Source organism: Lygodium microphyllum, chromosome 26 (assembly GCF_053477565.2).
Source record: "Lygodium microphyllum isolate KBCC chromosome 26, Lygodium_microphyllum_v1.1.10, whole genome shotgun sequence".
NCBI lineage: Eukaryota > Viridiplantae > Streptophyta > Polypodiopsida > Schizaeales > Lygodiaceae > Lygodium > Lygodium microphyllum.
Genome location: NC_141160.1, coordinates 131,553,915 through 131,567,120, shown reverse-complemented (window position 1 = coordinate 131,567,120; position 13,206 = coordinate 131,553,915). Strand labels below are relative to the sequence as shown.

The following is a 13,206-nucleotide window of genomic DNA, read 5'->3' as shown; positions in this document are numbered from 1 at the left end:
CGAGATATGAAATCAACATGAAATATCCGCCCCCTTTTGGTATAACATTGTCTTGTTCATGGATCCAAACCTTCAACCATTGTGTCATTGATCAATCATTTAGCACAACACACCCTAATCCAATGACAATTATCATCGTAAACTCTGTGAAGACGTTTGCAGCCTCAGCAAACACCTCTCTCTCTCTCTCTCTCTCTCTCTCTCTCTCTCTCTCTCCACACATGTGAAGCCAAAAAGACCTAACCTAATATATGTAGCACAGATAGATAATTAGAGGTATATTTGTGCAATTCATGAGGAGATCCCTATAACTGGTTTCAACATCCTTTTTCAAATCATGCAAAGTAGATTACGAGCACAAATTGTTGTAATGTACACCTCTCTCTCTCTCTCTCTCTCTCTCTCTCTCTCTCTCTCTCCACACATGTGAAGCCAAAAAGACCTAACCTAATATATGTAGCACAGATAGATAATTAGAGGTATATTTGTGCAATTCATGAGGGGATCCCTATAACTGGTTTCAACATCCTTTTTCAAATCATGCAAAGTAGATTACGAGCACAAATTGTTGTAATGTACACCTCTCTCTCTCTCTCTCTCTCTCTCTCCCTCCACACATGTGAAGCCAAAAAGACCTAACCTAATATATGTAGCACAGATAGATAATTAGAGGTATATTTGTGCAATTCATGAGGGGATCCCTATAACTGGTTTCAACATCCTTTTTCAAATCATGCAAAGTAGATTTCGAGCACAAATTGTTGTAATGTACTACTTAAAGCTATTCATCTTAGCATTCAGCTTTCTTTAGTTATGTCTCTCGATGCTGTAAACTGCTTTGATAAAAAAAACCATTGGCTTCAATCTTCTAAAACCTTATGTTAGACCTTTATGATAGAAAATATCAGCTAAATACCAGTTTCGAGGTCTGCACACCTCGAAATGGTTCATTTTTAGATGCATTAACTTAGTAATAGGATTCTCGATTGTAAAGCAGACTAGAAGAAACACACAGTAACAATGAAAACAAAAGGGAACTTTCCGCGTTGTCACGATTGATAGCACTTGATCTGTTCTACAAATAACCATGAACTATCTGTCACCAACAAGGTGGACCAAAAGTTTCCCAAATCCACTTGGGGATAGCAGTCCTTCAAGTCAGCTGCTATGTAATCATTATCATGATTGCCATCAAATCACCCCCACTGCTTCAATGCATCAGCCCAGACACATGCCATAGATTGAGATCCCAACCAAGATTGAGGATACGCATGACATGAACAGCAACAAAAGAAACAATCTCAGACATGTCTCGCCGACCTACACAAGGTACCACTACCAAGCAAGTAAACAGTCACAAAACCAACATCTTATTCACATTTTCAAATGAAATGCAGCATTTCCAACCCCAAAAGAGGATTTCGAGAAAAATAATAATCTTCAAACCTTCACTACAAAGGTTGAAACCACTCAGCGTTGAGTGATCACATACCATGAATTCATGTTTCCCAATGGGTGCAAGTTGGTCACATGATTTATATTCCTGTGCCTTGCAACACTTTATAATACATTTGAAGACTTTGAAAACACGTGCAGACATGAAGTAGTACCCTGCATATACATGAATTGTAATATCCTGACATTCGTGTAAATATCCTGATTCATTACAGAGCCACAAGGAGATGTTCTTTATTCCCAAATCACCAGACAAGTAATTGTGCCATGAAAAATTTGGCAAGAAACTCTCTTCTGGGATCTTAGGGATATTCATACTCCAACTCAAACCCATCCAAGATTTCTATGATCCAATTGCCTAGGTATAAAATTGATAAAACCAAACAATGGTTTTTCCATAGTTGCTGCCAGAAATTGGGGACCAATCATTGGCATTAATGAATGCTAACAATGTTGAAGCCGCAAAATCAAGAGGATTCTGCAATTTCTTGTGCAACACAGCAGAGCCAGTGAAAAAATGATTTATAGGGAATGACGTCTTCCAAAGAGATTTTATGGCTTCCCGATGTCTTTTATTGTGAACATGCCCAGATCCAATGTATTGAAAACGATTGAGTCCCAGATTTGCAGAAACAGAAGGCTTCAGGCCTGTTGAAACTTCCATATGTTGAAACTTCCATAGATTTAATACCTGCCTACAGAACTGTGTGAAAGGCAACAGGTTTACCTAGATTTATGGATGAAATTTGAAAATGCGCAGTAAACCCAGCCCCAGGCAAACCACAGAGACAATTATACCTGCCAAAAACCCCAAAAAAATACATTTTCTTCAGCACTCCTTGCTTAAGAACAAAGCTTGGCTATGGACAATAATTGTGATGTTTTAGCGAGCAAGAATCCATGATAAGAACAACTTTAGCAAATAGCTATTTAAATAGTTCAGGCAAAAGATCACACATGGTCATCGTCATTTTTTATGAGCAACCACCTGAAAGCAGGGCATTGACTCTGGACCTACCAATACAATATTTGATCACTTCAAACTTTGAGGCCTCCAGTTGTGTCTTCAAAGCATTTATTTCCTGTCATGGTATCAATCCAATAAGTTACTGAATCCAGCAAATAGGCAAGATTTGCTTTGCTGTATACTCAACAGACTCACTTTGTCTAGTTTATTTGTCAAGTTCGATGTCTCAGTACTCTGCTTTGTCAGTTCATCTCTCATTCGCCTAACAGGACCAGGTTTAGTATAGACAGCAGATAAAGTTACGCAACTGTTTTGAAGTTCAATATCTCAAATCTTTATAGCAAAGCTTAAGGCTGATACCTTACCCCCTTTCTAGATTCAGGTCCAACAGCTGGCCTGCAGAAACTTTCTCCATCTCATACCTGTAAAGAAAGAGAGTTATTACCATTACGAATCATATCAAGAGAGATCAGTTCATGCCACACAAACCTCATTTCAGTCCGCAATTTGTCAATGTCAGTTCGCAAATTTTCAGTTTCCCGCTGTACGCTTGCAATTCTACTTTCCTGTATGTTTATCCAAGCAAAACTAACAGCTGTTTTAAGGCTTGAAGATCACTCCCACTGCTGAACATAGGCATAGGCTTTATACACCATTAGTAAGAGATCCTACAAAATGCTGCTGTTGCCACATACAAGCTGAGGCTGAAGTTACACTTTATTCACGATTTGCAAAAAAAGACAAATACAAGTGTGGACTACTGGCACAGGGGGAGTAGCATTCTTAAGTACCACATAGCTATATGCACAATTCTAAAGAGGTTAAAAGAGAACTAGCGACAGTAAATCCCTCAAATTCTGTCTAAACACAGCAGTATATATGGTGTACAAGGTGGTAGATCAGAGAAAAAAAGTACCACTAGCACAAAGGGGCAGCTTGAGTGCTATGCATACTTGCAAATGGCCACAACTCCTGCACCCCCAGTGTCTGAATACGTTTTCCCTGATGTATGTCCCAAATCTTCAATGATTTGGCGACCCAAAACAAGGGGCGAATTGGGGGTTTCAGTTTGAATGCCTTCAACAAACCATTCTGCACCCAGAATGACGGATTCATACAAACCCTAACCATTGATCTGCTGTAAACAGAAAACCCTAATTCTGATCTGCTGTGAAACAAAGCTTGCTCAGCCCAAGGGAGAGAAAGAAGAAGAAAGAGATTGATTCCCAACTGTCCAGCACTCAAGAGGATTGAACACACTCTTCTCTTGCTATTCATCAAATTAGCAAGCATGCATCTCCTTTTGCTGCTTCAACTCTCCAAACTTGGGCTACTCCCAAAAATGAGAGAGGAAAGAAAAAGAAAGAATACCCCCAAATAGCCAAATAAAGTTTCCAAATGAGTAACCACTTCCTCCTTAATCAGAACATGTTTTTTTGTTAAGGGCTAATTAATGACTTGATCATTCATCATAAGTGAGCTGTTCACTCAACCAAACTTAAGCTTAGCACTTGCTTATTAACTTAAGAGCCCTAAGTGAGCCACTCACTAGGCAAAACTTTCAACATAACACAATTCTAAGGTTCCAACGCCACACTCACTTCTGACACGGTATCAAACATCTCTGCTTGGGCCCTAAGTGTTGTTTTCTGTTATGGACAGTCTACCCTCAACCTTGTCAAAAGCACATGAAAGATTTTGGTGGTCATAAACACCTAACAATGTGTTCGCAAATTCAAGCAAGTGATCCCAATCCAATGCTTGGGATTCATCAAAAGCAATGGCCACCTACATGTAAGGGTGGATAGGAGTATGCACCGGAGCAAGAGTCTCCAAGCAACCCATAGCTTCTTCCAATGCATGCATTTCCTCTTCTACATCAACCTCAAAGTCCAAACCAAGGACCACCGCCGTTTGATCAATGAATGAAATATGTAACAATCTTGTCAAGGCTTTACCTGACATATTTACAAAGATAAATCCAACTTTGGTAGCCCTAAATCATTTAACCAATTGATAAATCTTCATAAACCTAAAGGTATTGGGTATCGTCCCTTACCATTTCAAGATTAGGGTCCTACTGACAAGTAAATTCTTGACAAGAAGGATGGCGAGAGATCAATCAATACGTACAAATGCCTAGTATCCATCGTTTACAACTAGGACTACTAGAGTATCTAATCCCATTTGCTTTCATCTCCTAGCAAGTCTGAAGATGTACAACAAAATGGGTCACACTCCAAGCAAAGAGACAATGAATGCAAGGCTACAAGCTCTAAGCAAGACAAGCAACACACACTAGGTTGCACAGTCTGCAAACAAGGGAGTATACAAGAGGCGCACCCCGGAAACAAGGCCGCAAGATCCTCGCCCCCCCCCCCACTCTCTCCCTCTCTCTCTCTCTCTCTCTCTCTCTCTCTCTCTCTCTCAAGACACATGTATATATTGCAAAGAGTTAGCCGCTTCCAGGAAGAAATAGGAGCAGAAGACAAAGCAGGATGCGGACTCCTCCGACGAGTCATCATCTGCCTCAGATTCCAATTCCAATTCTCCAGCCAAGGCGAAGTCCAAGGCACGAAAGGGATCCTCTTCTTCGAATCGTGGGAAGGGCTTAGTAGCCCCTTCCTCAGCTGCTTTCTAGTGGTGGTGATGCGGTCATCCCTCACGACTCTCCAATGCCAAAGAGGGAGCGTGAGAGGGTGGTGAGATGGGGCAACCGTGCCTCATCTATATGTCTATATAGATGCAGAGGATCCAGAGAGGGACATCCTTGACGCATCGTGCAAAGTCTGGCAAGAACAAATCTTGTAGCTAGGATTGGCATCCAAGTTCATGATGGGCAAATTTCTTGATAAGGAGCGGGAGGCTTTCATCTGGAGCCCACATGAGGGAACACTTTGGCGGTTTTGGCCGAAGGCGGGGATTCCATGGTCACATATTCAGAGACATGTTTGGCAAATTGGTCTAGTATGTCCTGCGTGACATTGGTGACATGACACAGAGAGCTACTATGATTCTTCTCTATTTTCAAGTGGTGTTGTTATGATCGACATCGACATCAGATACTCTCCGAGGCATCTTGGTGGTGGGCTGGCCACTCACTGCTTGGATATCCATGGTTCTTCTGGTGGTTCTATGTTGTATAGTTTATGATTCCCCATCATTGTACTATTGTATTGTATCAGCTCACCCCTGATCTGAGAGAGGGTGTTAGCAGATTTGTCACGAGGACGTGAAATTTTGATGCTTTGCTTATAATCAAATGTGCAATTAAAAGATCCACATGTGGTGCACATGTGAGGTGCAAGCTATTTCTCACAGTTGAAGACCGAAGGACCCTATGAAAAAGATGGATGTCAAAGGCAAAAGTTGTAACAAGTTACACTTGTTAGATTCTAGGTGAATTTTGGTGTCAATTTGCCCCTAGAACCATTAATTGGCCATTAAGTGTCAGTGGTGACACTAGGGACTAGACATTAATTAATGGATTAATGCTTGTCCAAGGGTCAATTAATGCATGGGACCGCTTTGGGTTGCAAATGGCCTAGCCAATTAATTTTTGGATCGGCAAGGTCAATTTTCTGGGCATGGATTAAGGGCTGAATTAATTTTCAAAATTAATTAATTCTGAAAATTAATTCATGGTTGGAAATTGCTGAAAATTGATTAAGAAAGCTGTCACTTGGCAAAACTTTCCCATGCAAGTGGAGGAAAGGCTAGATAGGGCTGAAGGAAGAGGGAAATCTCGTTTTTTCATTTTGAAGTTGTTGGAAAGAGGTGTTGGACTGTTGCTGCCAGCTTTTGGGGCCAATTCCCAGCCATTGGAGACCATTTTGATGATGGAGATTGCATATACTTGACCTTGGGAAGCTGACAATTGCTGCTGATGCACTTTCTCCTGAAGATCACAGTCTCTGATTCTCCTATTGTTGTTGGTGCATCCGTTTGGGGCTGGTACAGTAGGGCAACAACTGATTTTGATCAGTTCTTCGCGACAAATCTCAAAATTTTCTCTCTCTACAGCATTATCTCATCTCCTTCAGCCTATGCTCAGCCATTCTCAGCAATTCTCAGCCATTCGGAGGAGATCTCAGCCATTTTTGGTGGGCTGATCTGTAATTTCTGCAGTAAACCCTAATTCACAGCAGAAATTAGGGTTTAGTAGCCACCTTGGGATCCGTGCCAGAGATTGAAAGCTCAAGGGACTAAAATCAGCAACTAATAATTGAAGATTATCAAGGGATTTCAGGAGCCAACCCATCCCGAATTGATTTAGGGCAGCATTTGGCCAGCCAAGGGTCAAATTGGAGAAGAAGTCCTGGGTGAAACAAGGGGCAAATGACCCAAAAGGCTTGCTGGACATTTATGACAGCAAGAGCAATTGGTTAGCAAGAGGAGATTGAAGAATCTCAAGTTGTACTCCTTCCAATTGAATGAAAGCTAAAGAAATACTACAAGGGGCACCAATTTTGGGGCCAACAAGGTGTCTACTATCCAAGAATGTTATGGTTAAGTGTGTATTTATTGCTGTAATTAACTCTTAAATCAGGTTATCACCACCCATTCCAAGAAGGAAGGCTGGTTTCAAGATTAGTCAACTCAAGGTGAGTCTGTGCTACAAGAGTTGTGGCAATATCTTTTTTGGCATTTTCTGGTGCCCTTTTTAGGGCTAGGGAGCATTTAATGCTGGCCGACTACATTTAATGCTCCCCCCATTTTATGCCTATATATTGTTGGGGCTCCTTCTCCTCTTTCAGTACTTCAACCATCATTTGTGGATTCTTCTGAGAAGAGAGGAGCCAGTGCCAGGGTGCCCACACAACCAATGACTCACTGTTATATGCTGATGTCTCGTGTTTGATATGGATTCCGTTTCCTGGGCATACATCTGAGTTCTCGTCTGTATATGTGTTATTTTTTCTTGTCTTGTGTTTCAACAGTTTATTTCAACATGTTGCTTATGCTTCCATCGCTGCACCACTTCTGACAATTATCACTTGATCAACTCCCCAACCTCAACAACCTTGCACAACATTTTTTCTCACATGATGACAATTTTAAAGAAGCAATCCTTGACATGAACGATGCTATAATGTATACATCATTTTATCTCACGCATCTCCAAAGTTATCCTCTCTATGGTTACATTCTATGAGACGGCTCCAGAGGTGTGGACTAGCTCTTGCCATGAATGAGGAACCATCCACCATGAGGGTAGCCCCTAAGGTACACAAGTCAATTTATCTAGCAGTTTTGAAATCTTAAAGCTAGTGTTGACATTGGTCAGCATTCAAGTCCATAAGTGCTAGGATCCAAAAGGCATTTGCCATATCTCTTTTATAGGTTTTGGGGCTTTGTTTCACTGCCGTTAAACTAGCTTTGCTCCTAGTTGGTTTCACATGAAGGGGCCATTTGGCAAGATGGCTAAGGGCAAGGAATCCATGGTCATGATATGCTTCTACAAGGTTATTTGGTTGGCATAGGTATAATGCTATTTCCACTTATTATGATAAATATTCAAGTATAATTAGCATCAAATTTCATACTTACTTCAACATGAATCCAGCACAACTAACAATATTAAAGCATCCATGGTGCATCTACATCCATTTTTGCAAGTGCTATGATGTACAAGTTTCTAGGAGACTTTAAGTTGTTCTATGGGACATGGTATTGGTTGCTAAGGACTCGTACATTACCATCATTTTTTATTATTTTTTTTGTATTAATCACCCCTTAGCCGAGAGAGGATGGTAGCAATTATCTTATTGTGCATCTTCTCGCATAAACACCTCAAATAGTAGCCTTCTTAGACAACTACTTTTCTAAGGTTGCACAGCTCAATTATTGGGCCACGCACCTACTTTTATCACCAACCACTACCCTAGAGAAGCGCTGCCCTAAAGGCACCATTGCCACTAATGGCTATTTAAAGCCACCTGTCTTGGCATTGTCTTGCATCTTGTGATGCAAAGGGACAAGCCAAGCTAGAGAAAGGGTCCCCAAGAGCTATGCCCCTTGAGGTTATACTTTGTTCTCATGTCATCTATGGATTCCATTACCCGTTCTTGAGCATCTTTGAGTTCTCTATTCTTGTCATGTGTGTTCTCTCTTTCTTTTTGTTGAGTGCTATTATTTTCATGCTTTGCTTCTATGGCATGCTCTTTGACACCTTATTGTGACTCCTAGAAAGACAAAAGGATATAAGCTTGCATAGGTTAGTACATGGCTGAGGGACCATTGATTCCAAATGGATGCACCGCCATTATATACACATATACCATGCAACTTACTGGAACATGGAAGAAGGTGGACTAGATAGGATTTCATCACCACTTGGCTCGAAGATGGCCCTCTAAAAACACTATCTTTTTCAACTTTCTAAGGTTGATATCATTGTTACCAAGATATAAAAACATGTACATGTCCACAAGCCTAGATAAGTGGGAAATCGCTGGTCTAGGTTATGTGCACTGTAGGTCCAAAAAGGCACAAGCTAATTTCACACTAAAGTCACGCCTCGATCATTAAGTGACTCTTCTTTTTTCCCTTATGTGCTTTTAAACATGCAATCTTCGTTGTTTTACTCTAGTTGAATGGGGCAATCAAAATGAACTCAATGTACAACACTAGCTAATCACTTTAAAACGTGGGCATGAGTTCTACTAACCATCATCGGGAATTCAAATCCAAGAGCTTTGATTACGTAGCAAAGCTGAATGGATTCTTCTCTCCTACTTTTTAATCTCAAATCTATCATATAGCTCCTCATGTCTAGAGTGAAAAATAAATTACTCCAACATTACATATACGAAAGAAATGTGCTACCTATGCATCATGAGTCATGACGAGATGAAATATGATAGTCATTTGTGACCGATAGAGCTCTATATCTAAAACCCCCAATACCACACGCCATGAAACAGAAGTACATTGAAAACACCAAGAGGGCCGTTAAAACATGCACTCTTCAAAACCTTCAAGCATTGCCTCCCAACTGCATCACTAAACTTTGCTTCTTATAGCATAAGAAAACCATATTTGACCCCACCATATATGAGAAGAAAGCTCCGTTCAAGAGTATCTCCTTGATGATACCACTTAAGATGCAAAATAAAACCTATACTATCGATGTTGCATCTCCACACATTGTGCCTTTGCATCAGCACTATAAGCATGTAAGCCAATTGTTTAACATATCAAAAGGGTAAAGTAAACTGACCAATATACCTGTGAACTTTGCACATCAGCCTTCAGGTTGGACAGAGCAGCTTCCTGTGTCATGTCACTCTGTCCACAACAAACCAATCTCAAATATTAACATGGAATGGAACAGTTGGAACAGTGAGATGACATGCGTTAATGGGTGGAGCAGTGTGCATTCATGGCAAAATTTAAATGACTAATGTATGGGTACGTTATGTTATGTTCCCTAGTGTAAACGCACACAAAAGGTGCACCTGGGCAGTACCATAGTGCAAGGCCATTGGTCCTGGAGAGTGTGCACAAAGCTGCACGAGAAACCAAGGCAGTTGCTCATACACTTCTATGCTGCAAAGCAGAGGTGCATACGTGTACCTTCTGCAAGTCGTTTTTAGATACAAAGGACTGTGATACGCTCTCTAGGCATTCATACAGCACAGTCGTCATCGCTGAAGTTATGGCTTCTGCCTGGCTGGTTGTAAACCCCTGTGCCTCCAACTTCCGGACCTAAGCAATAATCCACAACGTAAGAATCATGGCAACACCAAAAAGGCTTCTTAGACTGCAGATCTGCTTGCATATACCAATGCGAGTGTGTCAACATGGATGACTTTGTTGGACTCGTGCGATACAAGCTGTGAGCTGTCTCTGGTGTAGAAGCCCCTTGATGTGATGTAACTCTGTGCGATCGGATGCTTAAAATGTGACGACGCTCCGTCGGGACTGCAACGCCGCTCAAGCACGTAGGGACGGTCCAATGGCGTCGATGAGAAGGACCGGGGCTTGGCCTCGTGAGAGAACAACTGCACTGGAGCTGCGACGGGCCTGGAGTAACTACCCCAAAGCTTAACGACCTGCCGACAGATGCCAGTCCCAGGTGCTGGACCCATCAATTTTAGGGTTTGCCACGGTGGGACTCAGGAGGGCTCTGCGGAACCAAGGGATGGCGACTGGTAATGATGATGGCGACGACAGAGGAGATTCGCAGCGGTGGGACCCTGACAGGCACCAGAACTCGCAGAGATGAGGGCTCAGGCGGGGCTCGTGTGTGAGCTTCAAACAGGCTATGGCAGACGCTGGGGTGAAAAAACAAATCTCAACCGAAATTTGGGACAACGGGACGAATGAGAGTAAATATGATTGGATCGTTTTGCACGACTAAAAAACAACACACAAGCCGGGAAGTAATGGCCTTGGCTCAAGGCTGAGATTCGGGCTCTAGGACTAAAACATCTCCTCTCGTTATCTGGTACCATACAAGGAAAGCTAGCCCTATCTCTTTACCAACATCGAATGCTCGGTATGCCACCAATGTGCATGCTTGGAGGGCTGAGGGTGGTTATACACCAAATTACGGACGTCCATTTTGTAAGATTTAACCAATCAAAACACTTATTTAAGGGTTGGGCATCCATAGTCCTTTACACATTAGAGAGGACATGACCTGTTGTTTACTTGCTTAACAGGTGAACTTCCCGTTCACTTTTGGATGGGGAGTCTCCCCTGCCCACTTTGTAAAGTGGTGGACAAGGGTGTACTTTTTGTATTTGCAATTAATTATAAAAATTATAAGTTAATTATTTGTTATCTTTTTATAAACTATGTCCATTTGGTGTGTAAAGGTATGACGCCCATGTCTGCACCCAAATTCAAAAAGTGCATGCCCACACTTTGGGCAAGGCTTGACCGTCCACCACTTGATGTGCAACCAACCTGAGTTCGAATCTCAGGGATGCACTAGTCTTGAATTGTCTCAAATGTCCCTTTTTGAGAAAGTAATGGCCTTGGCTCAAGGGCTAAACTAGGCCTATAACATAACCTCGTGTAATATGATATAAGTTGTTATCTTACTCATTTTTATGTGTGAAGACCTGAGAGCTCTTGTTTTTTTCTTCTTCCCTTCTTGCTTTTACCATAGCCAAAGCTTAAGGTAGACTGTGTCCATGTGTGTGTGAGTATTAGGGATTGTGGGATAAGCCTTTATTCTCCATCCTCTTGATTTTCTTGCTTCTCCTTCTTCCTCTCATGCACATCGCCATGTGGAGAGCTTAAGACAATCCTAGCCTTGCTCGAGAGAAAGAAAGAGTGAGGTGATGAGTGAGAGAAAGAGAGATAATAAAAGGGGAGAAGGGAGAGGGGGATAGAAGCACAAGCTTTCTTTCTTTATTATTGCTTCCATTATTTTCCTTCTCCCCTTTCTCCTCAACATGGCATTCTTGAAGGTAAATAATACATCAAATGGAACAAATAACTTGAAGATTACCTAAAGAGCATCACTTGAATTAGAGGTTATAAGAGACCTTCTTTTTAGGTCTAACTACAATAAGAGAAGCCACAAGCCATTTATGTGAGACATAGCTTGTGCCAAAGAGAGTGGAAGTCCTTGAAAAAAACAAGAGTTTTGTCTAATACCACCGTTATGTTAAGCTCTTGTAAGTCACAACATTCTGGTTTCAATATTGGGACTAAGATGGAATCTATTCTCTTGGTTTTGTCCATGTTCATACCTTGTGTCAAAATAGAGGGTCTTACCAAACCACACACCATTGTGTCACAATAGTAGAACACTTTAATGTTATAAAGGCTACCACAATAACATCATATGCAATAGCACTTGCCTAAAGCTAGAAGCTGAAAATTAGGAAACATCAGCCAAAATCTACAAAAGCAACATATTGAAGTGAATACCTTGAGTATATGCTTTCACAACACGTTGAACTTGTTGGACATCCATTACATGCCCCCTATACCCCATTGCATTGAGAACAATTTTGGCATTGTGTAGGAGCATTGTTTGCATTGACTTGAGCTTGTGTTTGATTTTATCGACACCCTTGACAATATCTACCATTTGAGAGGTATTCCTTAGAACACATTTAAGTGAAGTGTGGGGAAATAGCTCAATTGATTTTTTAACATTGTTTGCACCTCCTTTACTTCGTAGGTATTATAGACACTACATATGTTAAGTTGGAGTGGTTATTTGTATCTAATCTCACCCACAAGCCATAATAATCAACTACCTCAAGGTACTTCTACATTGAATATATTGATTTTGATTTGCTATTCACTTATTGTCTCCTTTTTATCACGTCTTGGACCCTATTGCCCCATTTATACACAAACATTGTTTCTTAAGCTGCTACATTGTCATTGCTTGTCAATTCCATAATCGAGAGCTTCAAGTTGATTGTCAAGAGCTTAAGATCCTTTTTTAAAAATTGATCCATATCCTAGCTCTCATCTTTTTTTACGGTCAACCACTTTTGGGAGTCCTCCATTGAGTGGCATGACGTTATGCAATGCATGCTACCCAATGACATATGTTGGGTATAGTTTGCTTGTTTTTTAGTAGCTTTACATCATGCATTGCTACTATCCCACCTTGGCACATTTCATTTATATCTTTATTTTATTGACTTTCAAAGTGAGTCAAACACCCAATTTTTTTAAAAATAGAGGTATTTTAAGGGTTTGATTTTATCAATTTTTAAAATCTTGAAATCATTCAAACAACAATTGGTCACTTGGATTGAGTCTCACAAAGCGTAGTGGACTATACATCGGTAACTCCAAACCTT

The 13,206-nt window shown here is 41.0% G+C and overlaps 1 protein-coding gene across 4 annotated transcripts; it reads right to left on the bottom strand.

Annotated features, from left to right (window-relative positions):
* Positions 1 to 1,148: 1,148 nt before the first annotated feature.
* On the bottom strand, positions 1,149 to 10,801 carry LOC148013811 (protein FMP32, mitochondrial-like). Of its 4 annotated transcripts, none has more exons than XM_087667459.1 (9): positions 10,210 to 10,801; positions 10,001 to 10,132; positions 9,653 to 9,712; positions 2,912 to 2,988; positions 2,788 to 2,844; positions 2,618 to 2,684; positions 2,474 to 2,537; positions 2,183 to 2,253; positions 1,149 to 1,205 (listed from the first exon to the last, which is right to left on the bottom strand). In XM_087667459.1, the coding sequence occupies exons 1-8, from the start codon at positions 10,513 to 10,515 to the stop codon at positions 2,189 to 2,191; spliced, it is 828 nt and encodes a 275-aa protein (XP_087523585.1). In that variant the 5' UTR covers positions 10,516 to 10,801; the 3' UTR covers positions 1,149 to 1,205; positions 2,183 to 2,188. The 4 variants fall into 4 exon arrangements, with proteins under 4 accessions (XP_087523585.1, XP_087523584.1, XP_087523583.1 ...); XM_087667458.1 differs by lacking the exon at positions 1,149 to 1,205 and adding an exon at positions 1,451 to 2,024; XM_087667457.1 differs by lacking the exon at positions 1,149 to 1,205 and adding an exon at positions 1,452 to 2,103 and having other exon boundaries at positions 10,210 to 10,799.
* Positions 10,802 to 13,206: the final 2,405 nt, after the last annotated feature.